This window comes from Oryctolagus cuniculus, chromosome 3, assembly GCF_051225735.1.
Source record: "Oryctolagus cuniculus isolate XC-2025 breed Fujian yellow rabbit chromosome 3, ASM5122573v1, whole genome shotgun sequence".
NCBI lineage: Eukaryota > Metazoa > Chordata > Mammalia > Lagomorpha > Leporidae > Oryctolagus > Oryctolagus cuniculus.
In genome coordinates, this window is record NC_142869.1 from 82,054,573 (window position 1) to 82,073,216 (window position 18,644).

At 41.0% G+C, this 18,644-nt stretch overlaps 1 protein-coding gene across 2 annotated transcripts in view; it reads left to right on the forward strand.

Annotated features, from left to right (window-relative positions):
- The window catches only part of LY75 (lymphocyte antigen 75), a 109,919-nt gene that overhangs the window by 79,493 nt on the left and 11,782 nt on the right, over positions 1 to 18,644 (forward strand). Inside the window, exons 26-31 of one of the 2 annotated variants that reach the window (XM_070070821.2) lie at positions 2,891 to 3,056; positions 4,444 to 4,611; positions 5,797 to 5,913; positions 11,882 to 12,076; positions 14,323 to 14,549; positions 16,097 to 16,265. In XM_070070821.2, the coding sequence (XP_069926922.1) occupies positions 2,891 to 3,056; positions 4,444 to 4,611; positions 5,797 to 5,913; positions 11,882 to 12,076; positions 14,323 to 14,549; positions 16,097 to 16,265 (1,042 nt within the window). Of the gene's footprint in view, positions 1 to 2,890; positions 3,057 to 4,443; positions 4,612 to 5,796; positions 5,914 to 11,881; positions 12,077 to 14,322; positions 14,550 to 16,096; positions 16,266 to 18,644 lie in introns of those variants that run through there. The other variant, XM_089328279.1, reaches the window with a different exon arrangement.

Consider the following 18,644-nt stretch of genomic DNA (forward strand, 5'->3'; position numbering starts at 1 on the left):
AATATACTGTTTGAGTACTCATTATAGCATTAAGTCTCAATGTACAGCACATTAAGGACAGAGATCCTACATGAGGAGTAAGTGCACAGTGACTACAACCCTTTGGCGTCTGAGAGTGGAAGAACAAATGGCCTTCCCTCCTAGGTGTTGAAAATGGATTTTTCTCTCAGAAAAGTTAGGTCAAGAATTTTAATAGAGACCAAAATTTTAAAAAAAAAGAATTTTAGAGGCTGGTGCTGTGTTGCGGCAGGTAAGGCCACCGCCTGTGGTGCCTATATCTCATATGGGCACCAGATTCAAGTGCTGGCTGCTCCACTTCTGATCCAGCTCCCTGCTAGTATGCCCAGGAAAGCAGCAGAAAATGGCCCAGGTGCTTGGTCCCCTGCACCCATGTAGGAGATGCAGCTCCTGGCTCCTGGCTTTGGCCTGGCTCAGCCCTGGCTATGTTGCAGGCATTTGCTGTGTGAACAGCCAATGGGAGATACTGTCTCTCTCTTCCTCCTCTTCCCTCCCTCTGTCTGTCTGTCTATCCTTCTGTGACTCTGCCTTTCAAATGGATAAAATAAATTTTTTAAAAATAATCTTAATAAAGAGATATTTATAGTCTTAATGAAGAGATGCCATATTCAGTAAAAAGATAGGTATGGGATGATTTATCTACAATGAAATGGAAGTTTTAGAGGTCCAGGGATGGGGTTGGTGGTAAATGCAGCAAAGGAGAAGGAATCCAGGGCAGTGCAGATAAGAATGCAGGCAAAATCACATCTCCAAAGGTTCACATTTCAGACCACAGCAGTTTAGGGATACCTAAGAACTCTGGTTGAAAGCATTTCAGAATGAGACCTGGTACTCTGCTGGCAGAGTGGAGAAACTCAAACAGGCCTGGACCCCACAACCCATTCTCTGGATTTGTGCACCTCCGCTGTAAGCCTATCTCAGGATAATGGGGTGATCCAGTCCTGGTTGGAATGAAAAGCTAAATGTTTACAGACTTCTGGCACACAACAACATACACTGAATGAAAAAGCCTCTCCCTCAGACAAGTGTGAGAACAGCAGTGTGGGATCTACCAGGCCTGTGGCATTAAGAATATATTAAGAATATATTCATGTAATAGCAGGTAAAGCTGCCACCTGCAGTGCTGGCATTCCATATGGGTTCTAGTTTGAATTCCGGCTGCTCCATTTCTGATCCAGCAGTCTACTCTGGCCTGGGAAAGCAGTAGAAGATGACCCAAGTGCCTGGGCCCCTGCACCCACGTGGGAGACCCAGAAGAAACTCACGTCTTGGGATCAGCCCATCTCTGCCTGTTGCTGCCAATTTGGGAGTGAACCAGCAAATTGAAGACTTCTCTTTCTCTCTCTCCCTCTCTCTGTCTCTCTCTGTCTCTCTGTCTCTCTCTGTCTTTCTCTGCCTCTCTGTAACTCTGCCTTTCAAATAATAAATAAATAAATCTTAAAAAAAAAAGAATATATTCATGTAGCTCTGTGTGCCACTGGGTTATGCATTTTGCACATGTTGTACCATTATACTGGTCCCATTAGGTTAAGTGTCAGGCCTATTGAACAGATCAGTGGGTGGAGAGAGAGCAAACAGATTAAAAGCCAGTAGCGGCTGGCGCCGCGGCTGACTAGGCTAATCCTCCGCCTTGCGGCGCCGGCACACCGGGTTCTAGTCCCAGTCGGGGCGCCAGATTCTGTCCTGGTTGCCCCTCTTCCAGGCCAGCTCTCTGCTATGGCCAGGGAGTGCAGTGGAGGATGGCCCAAGTGCTTGGGCCCTGCACCCCATGGGAGACCAGGATAAGTACCTGGCTCCTGCCATCGGATCAGCGTGGTGCACCGGCCGCAGCGCGCTGGCCGCAGCGGCCATTGGAGGGTGAACCAACGGCAAAAGGAAGACCTTTCTCTCTGTTTCTCTCTCTCACTGTCCACTCTGCCTGTCAAAAAAAAAAAAAAAAAAAAAAAAAAAAAAAGCCAGTAGCAAGTTGAACCAGGCTCCTAAACCAGGTATGCTCAGCTCCAAAGCCCATGTTTTCTCCACTATGCCATGATGTCTCCAGTTTAATCAGCACTTATGGTAGTCCTTATGCCATTTAGCTTTCTGGTTTCTAACAACCAGCAGTTCCAATTATGTGTGAGGCAACACAGCATAATGGTGAAATCCATAGTCTCTAGGAACTGACACCCTGGATTATAGTCCCAGCCCTGCGGTTTATTCTGTGTGACCTTGTACACAATGTGTGTCTTCATTTTCCACATCTGTACAATGAAGATACTAATAGTACCTCTCTCATGTGGTTGTGATGAATTAAATAAATTAATATTTGTAAAGCACTTGGAATGACAGTAAATGCTATGAAAAGTGTGTTAAGTATAAAATTAAATTATAGGGGCTGGCACTGTGGCATAGTAGGGTGGAGCCACAGTCTACAGTGCTGGCATCCCACATGGGCACCAGTTAGTGTCCCAGCTGCACTAGTTCCGATCCAGCTTTTTTCTATGGCCTGGGAAAGCAGTGGAAGATGGCTCAAGTGCTTGGGCACCTGTGCTCACGTGGGAGACCCAGAGGAGACTTCTGGCTCCTGGCTTCATATCGGCCCAGCTCTGGCCATTGAGGCCATTTGGAGAGTGAACCAGAAGATGGAAGATCTCTCTCTGATTCTGTCTCTGCCTTTCTGTAACTCCACCCTTCAAATAAATAAATAAATCTTTAAAGCCCTGGCCTGAAGCACTGGCATCCCATATGGGCACTGGTTCTAGTCCCAGCTGCAAAATGTGTTGCAAAATGTGTTGCAAAAATTATAAATCTTTAGGTTGATCATGAGGGTCAAAATAATTCAAAAAGGATAACATGAAGATTGGCATTTGGGATGTATTTCTGTCCCTTTCAGGATGAACTCAACTTTGGTTGGTCAGATGGAAAACATCTTCATTTTAGTCGCTGGGCTGAGAATAACCACCAGCTTGAAGACTGTGTAATGTTAGACAAGGATGGATTCTGGAAAACAGCTGATTGCGAAGACAGCCAACCGGGTGCTATTTGCTATTATCCAGGAAGTATGTAAATTTCAAATATTTTGATTCTTAAATTACCCGTCTCATGAATAGTAGAATTGGAGGGAGTGGTTTTTTAAAATCTGGTTTTAGAATTGTGAAGAAGTTATAGTAGTGTCCCTTTTGCAAAATGTGTTGCAAAAAATTTATATTCTAGTAGAATTGTTGTTTCAAATATTTTATGATTAATTTTCTGTTTTGGACCTGTTGGCTTTTTATGTCAGCTGACAATGGAGATTGACACTTAAAATCCCATTGTTACTAGCTTCATTTTGCATAGATTTCTTATTTGTATCATGATAGAGAACTCTGGTGGCTTGTCTTTCCTGGATCTTAACAGTAACAATGAACATTATTTTTATGAGTCACTGTTATGATTCAGTTGGTCACAAGTGACAGCAACCAGTTCAGGCTAGCAAAACCCAGAGGGTGGGTCAGAACCCCAAAAGTTGGGAAAGAGCTGAGCCCCCTGGAGAATGGACACTGGGGATCCTGAGGCACTGTCCTCCCCTGTCGTTTCTGTTCCTCTCTGTGCATGTGCGCTCTTCTCTGTGTACTTCACTCCGTACATGGTGGAGTACGGTGGCTCCGCAACTTTCAACAGCATCCCCAACTGGATATGCGCTGTCAATTTCTAAATTCCACTATTCAAATCTTAGAACTGGATGGACTCAGCCTGAATCAGGTCTGCAGTCTGTAGCCCACTCACTGGAAGATGGTTTTACAACTGTCAAGTTTGGGGTGGAAAGTCAAGGCTGCTTCCCAAAGGGGCTTGTTGTGCTAGGAGACACACTGGGTGGTCCTGGCCACATACTCAGTCAGTTTGATCTATCTTAAGTAGAGCTTATCTATATTTGCATCATCTTGAATCCATGACCTTTTCATAAGGTGAAAAATATCAGATTCTTTAGATGCCATGTTTTCAACAGTATTTCCATCTGATTTGGCTAAAGCAATAGCTTATTTAGAATACCAGCTATTTCATTAGAATGAGCCTTTAAAATCAGAGACATCAGTAAGCAGAACCTTGAAAATGAATTTTCAAAGTCACAATTAGTGCCTATTATTAATTTATATGTTCATACAGTTTGTCTGAGTTGGCTTCTTGTACTTGACATTTGCTAATGCAGGAAGACAGAAATTGCATTTAACCTCACTCCTTACATTCCTTCACTTCACAACAGGAGTAAGGATATTGTGTCAAATAATTCCTTTGCTATAGAAAGCCAGCTTTCTATCCACTATATTTGTATATACATAGAGAACACACATCAGCAGGGTATTACTTGTTGGGTCCCTGAATATTTCCTACAAATCAAGTATAATGACTAGAAACAGCATTTAACATTTATATCTGAAATTAGAATTCTTATCATTACCTCTTTTCTAGATGAGACTAAAAAAGAGGTCAAACCAGTTGACAGTGTTAAATGTCCATCCCCTGCTCTAAATACTCCATGGATACCCTTTCAGAACTGTTGCTATAATTTCATGATAACTAAGAATCGACACATGGCAATAACACAGGATGAAGTTCATTTTAAATGCCAACAACTGAGTAAGTATGTCATACTATCATTAATATTATATGTAATTTTATATGTAATTTTTTAACATCTCATTTGTGTTACATAAATATTTCTAATTAGCACAAGTAACTAGATATCAGAAACATCTGTCTTCTAATTTCTATATTATCAATGACAAAGTATTAAAATTTTTGTTAAGTCAAAGTGGAATGTATAGGAGTGACCTCTTTCTTTACCTGTCCATTCAAAAACTAGTCTGTCTGTATGCATGTAAACAAGATGGTTCTCCTTCACAAGCAAAGGGAGACCAGAAAGCTGGATGTTAAACCAAGCAAAGCTGCTAGTAAAGAGAATAGGTTAGTTTGAGTGTTTGAAAGCTTAGGTATGCCACAAAGAAGCAACTATGCTGAAATACACATTTCACACTTACAGCTCTCAAGACTCTTCACACATTTTCTAGGAAATCCACCAAGAATTTGTGACTTCTGAATGATTGATAGAATGATGAACTTTGTGGAAAGTTCCTACAGAAAATATCAAGCTATTATTTCAAAGTGTACTCTGTATAACACTCGTCTTGAGAGGTGTTCTGGAAAAAAAAAATCCTCAGAAACAGAACAAGTTTGAACAACACTAGACGTGATAGCCTCCTATTGGACATTATCCAGTGTACACTGACCTATACTTTAAGCAATACTGGCATAAGCGAACTTTGTATAACTTTGTTTAATCTATTGTTTGCAAACTTTTTATCCATGTAGACCTTTTCTGAGGCACTCTCTATTAAACAGGACATATTGAACTTTTTGGCCTCTAAAATAATAGTAACCACTAAAGAAAAGGAACATCTGTCTTATAGCCCATCCAAGAAGTTTTACTTATTACACAATAGTCTTGGAGAATATGTCATTAATGTGAGTGGATTTGTGTCAACCGACAGGATCTTTAAGTTGGGAGGTGGGGGAGTGAAGTGAATCAGTGTTTTACATTTTCTATTCAGTTACTCGTTTTCTACTAGAAAACCAAATTTAAAGTAAAAATATTTGAAAATTTCTTAACCCATGCATTTTAATACAAGGAGATAGTGTGAATTCATGTTTTTCTAACTTTCCATTCTTTCAGTTTTAGAATAAATTGAGAATAACATTTTTTGAATCTGTTTACATAAAATATTTTGAATGACTATTAAAATTATTAACTATTTTATATAACAGATCCAAAATCACAAATGCTAAGCATTCGAGATGAAAAGGAGAATAACTTTGTTCTTGAGCAACTTCTACACTACAATTATATGGCTTCATGGGTCCTGCTAGGGATAACATACGAAAGTAAGTTGGACATTGCCAATTTTCTCTGTGTATATTCATACTTCATTATAAATATTTATCAAACCCCAAAAGTTTAGTTTTTCAAAGGATATGTTTTTAATATATAAAAGTGAAATTCTACAGTTAGGATAATATAAACACCAATACAATTTTTGCATCTCTTCTCTGCCATTAATATACCTTTACTATCAAGCTTATAGTTAAGTAGAGGAAAATAATTTCTTTCTGCACTCTGCCTTCTAGCTACCCAAAACTAACCAAAAATGAGTACTCCTGTATAAATCTCCAATACTTACTTTATATCTTATCTAAGGATATGAAATGAATGAGCACACGATCACATTTCTATTAATGTTCTACCTTTGACTTGAGGTATACATATATAAGCATAAGAAAAATGAGACAGGGCCAGGCATTGTAGTACAGCAGATTAAGCCAACTTGGGATGCCTGCATCCTGTATTGGAGTGCCGGTTCCCATCCTGAATCCTCTGCCTCCAGTCTAGCTTCCCTAATGCACCTGTGAAAGCAACAAGTGATGGCAGGTGTACTTTCCTCCCTGCTATCAACATAGGAGACCCAGATGGAATTTCTAGCTCCTGGCTTTAGCTTAGCCTAGCCCCAACTGTTGTGGGCATTTAAGGAGTGAACCAACAGATAAAAAACACTTCCCTCTCATATTCATTCATTCTCTCTCTCCCCCTCTCCCTCCTCTCTCTCCCTCTCCCTCTCTTCCTCCCTTCTTTCTCTCCCTCTCTCCCTCCCTCCTCTCTCTCACACACTGCCTTTCAAATAAGTAAATAAATCTTTTAAAAGAGAGAAAGATAGAGAGATACATTGTATGACAGTAGAGTAGAATATTTGAAATTTGGACTGAATTTCACAAATCCAAACATTTACTGCTATGAAAAAAATTTTAAACATAGAGTCTAATAGAGGAGAAATGAGACCATTTTGAAAGATACTCAGAAATGTCTTCAAAATCATAGCAGTTTTGAAATTAGAGAAAAGAGAATCAGTCTGTGAGCATAAAGCACCAAAAGCAGACATTTATCTTTTTTTTTTTTTTTTTTTGACAGGCAGAGTGGACAGTGAGAGAGAGACAGAGAGAAAGGTCTTCCTTTGCCGTTGGTTCACCTTCCAATGGCCGCCGTGGCCGGTGTGCTGCAGCTGGTGCACCATGCTGATCCAAAGGCAGGAGCCAGGTGCTTCTCCTGGTCTCCCATGGGGTGCAGGGCCCAAGCACTTGGGCCATCCTCCACTGCACTCCCTGGCCACAGCAGAGAGCTGGGCTGGAAGAGGGGCAACCGGGACAGAATCCAGTGCCCCGATAGGGACTAGAACCCCGTGTGCCAATGCTGCGAGGTGGAAGATTAGCCTATTGAGCCGCCGCCGCACCGGCCTAGATATTTATCTTAAAAGGGATTTAATAAGGGGCACTGGACGATGATAGTGAGAGATGAGGTAAAAAAGCAGCTCACTCCCTCAAATGTGACCGGTTTAAAAATAGTATTCTCCTTTGTTGTCTACCCTGTTTCTAAGGGCTTTCAAGATTTTCCTTGAATGTTTATCACTAGCAGATTAATTAATGAAAATTAAACTATCAAGCAATAGGTAAGGCTTAGGTTGTCAGTTGAGGATGCTAGGAGTTAGTTGGCCCAAGACTTTTCTCCAACGGTACTTGAGTGCCCTTGCATTTAATAGTGGGGAAAATAGGATGGTACTAGTAAACTTCCCAACTTTACTTGAAAGTGACTGAAGAACCATGGTCTTGTCCTGATATCTAAGACATAGAGATTTGAATTTTACCCTGCGAAATTACCAAATTACCAGGACAATGGGCATGTGTAGTTAATGATATCATTCTTCGTACCAATTTTTAATTTTAAAGGCTTAGCAAAACTTTTTTTTCAAAAGCTTTACTGAGATATATTCCCATACCAAACAATTCAACCATTTGAAATATATAATTTAAGAGGTTTTAGTATACTCACAGGTTGTGTAACTATCAGTACTTCAGAAAGAAGCACAATGCCCATCAGCATTCCCTCCCTGTCTCTTACTCTATTCCTAGTCTTTAGCAACTACCTACTTTCTGTCTCTCCAGATGACCTACTCTAGATATTTCATAAAAATGTGATCATATAATAAATATGATACAATATGAATGGCTTCTTCAACTTAACATGAATATTTATTGCAAGATTCATTCATATTATAGCATAGAGTAGTATGACATTCCTTTTCATGGCTGAATAATACAGTTTATGGATATATGACATGTTATTTATCCATTGATCAGTGGATAGAATTAGGTTGTTTTAACAGTGGTTACTATGAATCATGCTTCTCTGAATGTTTATAAACAAGCATTTTTGTGTGAACCTATATTTCCATTTCTCTTGGGTATATACCTAGGAATGAAATGGCTAAGATTTAGCTAACAAATTTGAAGAACTATCAAATTGTTTTCCAAAGCAGCTGTACCATTTTCCATTCCCACCACCAGTATATGAGAGTTCCACTTTCTTTTTTTTATTTCTTTTTTTTAATTTATTTTTATTTTTTATTTTTTATTTTTTTGACAGGCAGAGTGGACAGTGAGAGAGAGAGACAGAGAGAAAGGTCTTCCTTTTGCCGTTGGTTCACCCTCCAATGGCCCCGCATCTGGCGCACTGCGGCTGGCGCACCGCGCTGATCCGAAGCCAGGAGCCAGGTGCTTCTCCTGGTCTCCCATGGGGTGCAGGGCCCAAGGACTTGGGCCATCCTCCTCTGCACTCCCTGGCCACAGCAGAGAGCTGGGCTGGAAGAGGGGCAACCGGGACAGAATCTGGTGCCCTGACCGGGACTAGAACCCGGTGTGCCGGCGCCGCAAGGCAGAGGATTAGCCTAGTGAGCCGCGGCGCCAGCCTAGAGTTCCACTTTCTGTATGTGTATGCCAACATTTTGTTTTCAGCAGCCATAAGTAAAGCTTTATTGGAACACAGCCACACACTCATTTTTTAAAAAGATTTATTTGAAAGTCAGAGTTACACAGAGAGAGAAGGAGAGACAGAGAGTGAAGGAGAGGCAGAGAGAGAGAGGTCTTCCATCCGCTGGTTCACTCCCCAATAGATCACAATGGCCAGAGCTGCGCCGATCCAAAGCCAGGAGCCAGGAGCTTCCTCCAAGTCTTCCCACATGGATGCAGGGGCCCAAGGACTTAGGCCATCTTCTACTGCTTTCCCAGGACAAAGCTGAGAGCTGGATTGGAAGTGGAGCAGCCAGGACTCGAGCCAGCGCCCATATGGGATGCCGGCACTGCAGGCAGCATCTTTACTTGCTACACCACAGTGCCAGTGCACACACTTATTTTAATATTGTCAATTTTTGTTTTCAAGCTCTAGTGGCAGAATTGAGTATTTGTGACAGAGCTATATTTGTCTTTGTCTTTTCATTATACCCATCCAGTTAGGTGTAAAGTAATATCTCATTGAGGTTTTTATTGTATTTCCCTATAGCTAATGATATTAAGCATCTTTTCATTTACTGACTATTCATAGATAATCCTTCAAGAAGTCTCTATTCAGAACCTTTGTCAATTAAAAGAATTTTTAAAGATTTATTTGTTTATTTGAAAGGCAGAGTTACAGAAAGGAGGAGGCAGAGGTAGAGGTAGAGAGATCTTCCATCCACTGGTTCACTCCCCAGATGGCCACAACTGCTGGAGCTGGACCAGGAACCAGGTGCTTCTTCTGGGTCGCCCACACGGGTGCAGGGGCCCAAGCACTTGGGCCATCTTCTACTGCTTTCCCAGGCCATAGCAGAGAGCTGGATCAGAAGTGGAGCAGCCGGGACTCAAACTGGGGCCCATATGGGATGCTGGCACTGCAGGCGGTAGCTTTACCTGCTCCGCCACAGCACTGGCCCCAATTAAAAGAATTTTTTAAAGATTTATTTATTTGAGAAGCAAAATTACAGATAGAGAGATGGAAAGACAGAGAGAAAGAGAGATTTTCCATCTGCTTGTTCACTCCCCAAATGGCTGCAATTGGCATAGCTGGGCTGATCCAAAGTGAGGAGCCAGGAGCTTCTTCTGTCTTCCACATGACTGCAGGGGCCCAAGCACTTGGACATCTTCACTGCTTTCCCAGGCTATTAGCAGGGAGCTGGATTGGAAGTGGAACAGGGGACTTGAAGTGGCACCCATATAGGATACTGGTGCTGCAGGTAGAGGCTTAACCTACTAAGCCACAGCACAGGCCCCAAAGAAAATTTTTTGAGAAACAGGTAGGAAAAGAATGAGGGTGCACCTTCCCATTAGTTTATTCCTCAAATGCCTTTGATGGCTGAGACCGAGCATGGCCAAAGCTGGGAGCCAGGAACTCAATCTGGTCCTCTCACCTGGGTGACAGAAATCCAATTACTTAACACACCACTTCTGCCTCCCATGGTCTGCATTAGCAGGAAGCTGGAGGCAAGAGCTAGAGCCAGGCATTGAACCTATATTTGCCAATGTGTGATGCAGTGTCTTAACCAGAGTCTTAACCAATAGGCTAACTGCCTGACCCTGCATTTTTAGTTTTATTTATGACTGGGAGACAGATGGACAGAGCGCTCATCTACTGGCACAGTCCCCAAATGAATTCTGGGGCTGACTTGGGCCAAAGCCAAGAACCAGAAGATCAATACATATCTCCCACATGGGTGACAAAAATTCAGTTACTTGAGCCATCACCCGCTGCCTCCAGAGTGCGTATTATCAGGACTCTCTAAGCAAGGACTTGAACCCAGGTGCTCTGATATGATATGTGGGCATCCCAAGAAGTAACTTAGGCTAAATACCCTCTCCCCTGCCCATTTTTAAATTTGAGTTTGTCTTTTTATTATCAAGTTGTAAACATTCTTTATATATTCTGAATAGAAATCTGTTGTTGAATAAATAATTTTCAAATACTTTTTCCCATCACTTTCCTGATAGCATAAATTTTTTACTTTGATGAAAATCATATTTTTTCTTTTGTCACTTATGCATATCTAAGAAGGTTTTGCCTATCCCAGGGTTATGTAGACTTTGACACCTATGTTTTCTTCTAAGAAAACTGCTTTTACATTTAGGTCTATGATCAATATTGAGTTGATGTTTGTGTATGGCAAAAGAAGAGGGGCCACCTTCATCTTTTGCATGTGGACATCAAGTTTTCCAATACCATTTGTTGAGCAGGGTTGTTCTTTTCACACTGAATTGTCTTGATGATTTTAAAATATCAGTTGACCATGGGGCCAGTGCTTTGGTGAAGTGGGAAAAGCCGTTGTCTGCAATGCTGACATCCCATATGAGCACTGGTTCAAGTCCCAACTGCTCCACTTCAAACCCAGCTCCCTACTGGTAGCCTGGGAAAAGCAATGGAAGATGGCTCACGTTACTCATGTAGGAGACCAGGAAGAAGCTTATGGCTCCTGGCTTCAGCCTGGCCTCATCCTGGCCATTGCAGCCTTCTGGGGAGTGAACCAATGAATGGAAGATCTCTCTGTCTCTTCTGCCCTCTCTGAGTGACTCTGACTTCCAAATAAATAAATAAATCTTTTTAAAAATTGGCCATGAGTATGCACAGTTGTGTATAGTTTAGGTCCAGAGAAAAGATTTCTGTCACTAATTTTCTAACATACCAATTTTTAATAACGTAGTTGTGTTCATTTCCAGTTAAACACATAAGAAAATATAAATTTGATGAAAAACAATAGAATGTTGTTATTGAAGAATAATGGGATAAATTTTTAATTTTAATTTTCATGTTTATAATTTGTGGTTTCCAAATGAAAAATAAGCTTGATTTATTGCTTTACTCAGAAACTATTTTGAAAGGATATTAATAATCATAGTCTTTTAGAAAGTATGGAAAGGTAAAACAAAACTAGTCAAGTTTGAAATAACTGGAATTCAAGCTTTGATTTAATCTCTAAGCATAGAAAAAATGTGTATTCTCTAGATAATTCTCTTACGTGGTTTGATAAGACTACGCTGTCATATACACACTGGAGAGCAGGAAGACCAGCTGTAAAAAATGACAAGTTTTTGGCTGGCTTGAGTACTGATGGCTTTTGGGATATTCAGACCTTTAACGTTATTGAAGAAGCACTTTATTTCTACCAGCACAGCATTCTTGCTTGTAAAATTGAAATGGGTAAGTATGCTAAGGCGGAGTGTCCACTCCAGGGAAAGAGAATATAAGGCCATTAGCTCCACTAGTGGGAGTCATGGTGTGTGTGTGTGTGTGTGTGTTTGTATGTGTGTGTTTAATGCTTCAGTCCTGTGTGAAGTCTACAGAGGTAGGGGCAGGCATGGTCCCTAGTGTCATGGCCTTGGCCTCAAGGAACAAAATGTATTTTGGGAAATAGCCTTAAATTCCTCTCTTATGTAGGCTAGCCTTAGATTATTAGGTACAGACTCGAATGTGTAGAGAAGTTAAAATAAATTAGGGAACTAAAGAATAATGAAATAATGAAAACAAATAATGCCTTCAGGAGAAGGTGAAACTTGGCTGGACCTTAAAGGATGGATATGACTTATATGAAGAAGAAAGTGTATTTGCTTATCCTTTCAACAATCCAGGCAAAATGAATGTCTCTCCAACCTTGCCTAACCCTGAAATAAATCTATTACAATCCATGTTAGTTTTTAAGATTTTTCTAGCCTAAAAATGGTTATTTTTTTTTTTTTTTTTGACAGGCAGAGTGGACAGTGAGAGAGAGAGACAGAGAGAGAAAGGTCTTCCTTTGCCGTTGGTTCACCCTCCAATGGCCGCCGCTGCAGCCGGCGCACCGCGCTGATCCTGGCAGGAGCCAGGAGCCAGGTGCTTTTCCTGGTCTCCCATGGGGTGCAGGGCCCAAGCACCTGGGCCATCCTCCACTGCACTCCCTGGCCATAGCAGAGAGCTGGCCTGGAAGAGGGGCAACCGGGACAGAATCCGGCGCCCCAACCGGGACTAGAACCCGGTGTGCCGGCGCCGCAAGGTGGAGGATTAGCCTATTGAGCCACGGCGCCGGCTTAAAGAGAGAGACAGAGAGAAAGGTCTTCCTTTGCTGTTGGTTCACCCTCCAATGGCCGTCGCTGCTGGCGCGCTGCGCTGGTCTGATGGCAGGAGCCAGGTGCTTCTCCTAGTCTCCCATGGGGTGCAGGGCCCAAGCACTTGGGCCATCCTCCACTGCACTCCCTGGCCACAGCAGAGAGCTGGCCTGGAAGAGGGGCAACCGGGACAGAATCTGGCGCCCCTACCGGGACTAGAACCCGGTGTGCCGGCGCCACAAGGCGGAGGATTAGCCTAGTGAGCTGCAGCGCCGGCCTCCTAAAAATGGTTATTACTACCCATCTTTACAAAGCCTTCTGTCACCAGAGCCCACCACAGTGACATCCAGGCTGATGGCCTCCCCTCACAGGGCTACAAAATAACCTCTGAAAGACCATGTCCATGAACACTCTCCGGGGATTCCCCATGACCAGTTATTCTGACACCTTGTAAACCTTTGGGACCTTTTAGGGATCAGTCCCTATTCCTTAGCCTTCACCCAGCCCCCATTCTTTCTTCTTCTTTCTCAGTAACTAACTATAATCCTTAAAGAAGTCCCTATGCTCAGTCCACCCTAATGAGAAGGAAATTATCCTCCTCCTTCCTGAGGGGAGAATATATATAGCACTTAGACTTCTCTGGCATGACATTTGTCTGTACTCTCCCATTATAAAATGTATTCAGTCTTCTATTTTACCCTCATTGTTGTGGTTTTGTTATTATTTGTTTTTAGTATCGCCTTACTTTCTGGTTCCTTAACTTCTTTTTGTTCTTAATTTCACCTAACCCTCTTGATTCATTTTTTTCTTTAGTTTTATACTTTGGATTATAACCCAGCATACTACATCATTCACTATTTTGCTCAAATTGTTCCAGGTTTGGCCATTAGGAGCTCTTTCACTTGGCTTCTGTGTCCCTTTGAAATACCCTCATCGTGGTTATTTTATTGTTTGTTTTTAACACTTCCTTACTTTCTGGTTACTTTATTTATTTTTAGTCTTAATTTCACCTAATCCTAAAATCCGGTTTATCAAACAGACTTCCTGACTCCTGTATTTCAGATGAATCGCTCTTCTACTCAAACTTACATATACTAGTGGTTATTAGTTTTGCCATCATTTCAGATATAGTCATTGTCTCCAACTAATATGAGGACTGTGTTTATACATTTTTAATCAACCATACAATTAATATTTAAGAGCCTGTTATATATGCTGTAACAAGCAAAAAAGGAAAAATGTATATTTGACTTATTTGATAATAAATCTAGTTTTATTTAACTTATGAAATGATTGTATATCATCTTATTGAAAATATATATTTAAAATAAATTTAATCACTAACACTTAATTTAAATATTACAGTGGATTACAAAGAAGAATTTAATACCACACTGCCACAGTTCATTCCATATAAAGATGATATTTATAGCGTTATTCAAAAAAAGGTAACATGGTATGAAGCATTAAATGCATGCTCTCAAAGTGGAGGTCAGTTGGCAAGTGTCCATGATCAAAATGGCCAGCTCTTCCTGGAAGATATTGTGAAACGTGACGGATTTCCACTGTGGGTTGGCCTCTCAAGTCATGATGTAAGTCTTGCTTTGTTTTCCAGAAATTTCCTAAATCTGTTAATTTGAGGTTTAGAAATTTGAGCATAAAATGTTAATTCAAAGTGCAACATTACATTAAGTCCTGAATCTCAGTTTGCATAGCATGGTGCTTTTATACTGTTTACAACACAGAACAAATTAAAAACTAAATTTGTAGAATGAAGTAGGCCAAATGGCTGGGCTACCCGAGACCAGTGGGTTAATATTTCAACAAAGCCTCTGAAGCCTATTCGGGGTACACATATAGAAACTAGCAGAGAATCAGAAAATCCTGAGTTTTAGTAGTAGCAGCAGGTCTCCTATTTTCTTGTTGGGTAATTGTGAGCAAGTTATTTAACCTTTGCAACCTCATTTCCTCACCTGTAAAATCAGATAACAGTATTTTGTTGAGATTTTAATATAAAATTTTATGTAGGATGCCAACTGAAATTTTAACAAGCTTAGAATTCATAAGTGTGTAAGGTCTTCCTACTTTTCCTCTAGGAATTAGCAGTAGTTAAAATTAGTCTTCTGCTGGCAAACACATCTTCTGTGTCACTACTTGAATCTCATTAATGAGTATATTTGTGTACTTATAATAGTGCTTGGCATAAAAAATCAGCTATTGAAATTAGAGTTTTAGGCCTAATTTAAATAGTCTTAAGAACAAAGGATGGAAATAGACAAAATAAAGGATAGCAAGTTCAAATTCATCTTCTCAAAAGATAAGAAATGAAAAAAAAATAAACAAAATGCAGTTTAGAACTTTAAAAAGAATCGTCTTCTCATAATGAGTTCCTTGGGAAGTATTTTCATTTTCTAGTCCCCTGCTGCTTAATGTCCTCTGTCATGTGAAAGTTGTAGGCAGAGACTCAACCATAACACTATGAACTATAGGAAACAATATTCAGAATACTATAAAGGTTAGAACTGTAATTGTGACAAAAGGAAGCCACTTGGCTGTCATTTAATTTCAAGTGTTACATAAATTCATGATTTATGGCCGGCGCCACGGCTCACTTGGCTAATCTTCCACCTGCAGCGCCGGCACACCGGGTTCTAGTCCCAGTTGGGGCGCCGGATTCTGCCCTGGCTGCTCCTCTTCCAGTCCAGCTCTCTGCTGTGGCCCAGGAGTACAGTGGAGGATGGCCCAGGTCCTTGGGCCCTGCACCTGCATGGGAGACCAGGAGAAGCACCTGGCTCCTGGCTTCAGATCAGCGCAGCGTGCCAGCCGTAGTGGCCATTGAGGGGTGAACCAACGGAAAAGGGAGGACCTTTCTCTTGTCTCTCTCTCACTGTCCACTCTGCCTGTCAAAAAATTCATGATTTAAAAAAATAAAGACAGAGGATAGTAACTCTGTTATAAAGTTTAAAATTTTTATTTAATTATGGCAGAACAAATATCTCAGATCAGTTCATCTACGATACTTGTAAGCAAATAAAACTAATTCTCTATTCCAATATTTCTTAACGTATGTATGTTGTTCTTTGTGTTCTTTTTGAATTCATACGTCTGCATTCAGCTTATCTCTTTACTCTTGAAACAGGGCAGTGAATCAAGTTTTGAATGGTCTGATGGCAGTGCATTTGACTACATCCCATGGAAAGGCCAAAAGGCTCCTGGAGATTGTGTTGTTGTGGATCCAAAAGGAATTTGGAAACATGAAAAGTGCAGCTCTGTTAAGGATGGTGCTATTTGTTATAAACCTACAAAATGTATGACTTCATTTCCAATAATTATGTTTACTAAAATACAGTATAATGTATGTACATGGTTAAATACTTAATGGAATTTTTAATAGATTTTAAATGCAGGTGATCTACAAGTTATATAAAAATAATTTTGATACTTGGTTAATAGAAACAGATACAGTATGTTGCACTCAGGGAATTTGTTCCCAGAGACTTTCAATTATTGTAGCACCAAGTAAATTTTACTCCTGATAGACAGAGAAGAGGTCTTGTGGCAGACAGGAGGCAGGCAGAGATCTTGCATCTGCTGGTTTACTCCACAAATGCTCACAACAGCTAGAGCTGGGCCAGGGTGAAGCCAGGAGCCTGGAACTCAATCCAGATCCCCACATGGGTGGCAGGGACCCAAACACTTTAACCATAATCTGCTGCTTCCTAGGGTGCCCATTAGAAAGAAGCTGGCCCAGAAGCAGAGTAGCCAGGACTTGAAATAGGCACTCTGATATAGGATGTGGGCATCCCAAATGGCAACTTAATGACTGCACCAAACGCTTACCTGAGAGACTCCTTTAAAGAAACAGTTAATAAACTGACTTATTAGTGGTTAGCTACAGGAGAAAATGTAATTTTTTTCATGAATACATGAAAAACATGATCAGGCATGCAACAATGAAGAGCACATGTGTCTCAGGCTTCACAGGATGAAGGAGAATACATCACATTCATACTTGGGCTGGGCTCTGTGCTGGGTTGAACAGTGTCCCCTCACCCCAATCCTGTTCACCTAGACTTCCGAATGTGACCTTATTTATAGAGTACACATGTGTAGTTAGTTGAGATGAGATCATACTGGATTTGGGTGGGCACTAAATCCAATCACTGGTATCCTTACAAGAGGGAAACACAGGCACACAAAGGAAGGAAAGCCATGTGATGACAGAGGCAGACTGCAGTGAGCTACAAGCCGAGGATTAGTAGCAAACCCCAGGAGACAGCAGAGAGGCATGAAACAGGCCATCTCAGTGTCAGACTTCTGGCCTCCAGAACCACGAGGGGGCACATTTCTGTTGTGTTACACTGCCAAGTTCATGGTAATTTATTATGGCAGTCCTAGGAAACTAATACAAGAGTGAAGTTGAAAAGTGTATCTTCAAAAGTAACGCAGTTGGTGAGGATGTAGAAAAAGTGGAACCTTTCTGCATTGTTGGTGGAAATATAAAAAAAAATACAGCCATAGTAGAAAATAATATGGCAACTCCTCAAAACGTAAACCTAAGATTACTAATATGATCAGCAATTCCACTTCTGGGTAAATATTCAAAAGGTTTGAAAGCAGGCCCTCAAATAGGTATCTGTACAAACATGTTCATAGCAGCATAATTAATAATAGCCAAAACAAGGAAGCAACCCAACTGTCCTCTGATGGATGAATGGATAAGCAAAATATAATACGCTAACACAATGGAGTATTATTCTACCTTAAAAAGGAGGTTTTGACACATACTGCTACCTGAATGAATCCTTGAATACAGTATGCTAAGTGAAATAAGCCAGTCCCAAAAGGATAAATGCTATATAATTCCACTTGTATAAGGCACCTAGAGTTGTCATATTCACTGAGACAAGAAGAGTAGAATGGAGGTTGCTAGGGACTAGAGGGAAGGAGGTATGGGGAGTTGTAGTTTAATGGCTTAAAAGTTTCACTTTTGAAAGATGAAAAGTTCTGGAGATGGATGGTGGTGGTGCGTGCATATGAATGTACTTAATGCCTCTAAACTGTTCACTTAAAGTGGCAAAGATGGTAAAGTTTACCACAATATAAAAATTGGGGGGGCAGAGTGCTAGCACAGCAGGTTAAGTTGCCACCTGCAATGCCAGCATCCTATAATGGAGTGCTGGTTTGAGTTCTGGCTGCACCACCTCCCATCCAGCTTCCATGGCAGATGATCATGCAAGTACTTAGGACCCCACCACTCATGTGGGAGACCTGGATGGGATTCCTAGCTTCAGCCTGGCTCAGTCCTGGCTGTTTTGGCCATTTAGGGGAAGTGAACCAGCAGATGGAAGATCTCTATATCTCCCTCTCTGTGTCACTCTGCTTTTCAAATAACTATTTAAAAAATTTTTTTAGATCTTCTTGAATAGTAATATAACTTTACCACAATGTAAGCCCTCAGGAGAAAAAAAACAGGAGTTGAAATCAAAACTTCAGGAAGAACAGGAAGGAATGAAGATCTATGCACCTTAATGCAGCCCAATTGCAGATTGTAATAGAAACAGATTTTGATGATAAAGTGTCTCCATAGCATCCTAGTGCAATAAAAATCTCCAAAAAAAAAAAAAAAAAAAGACCACATCATTCAGGAAAGTCCATCATCAGTGAGACTGAAGTAGCCAGTGATC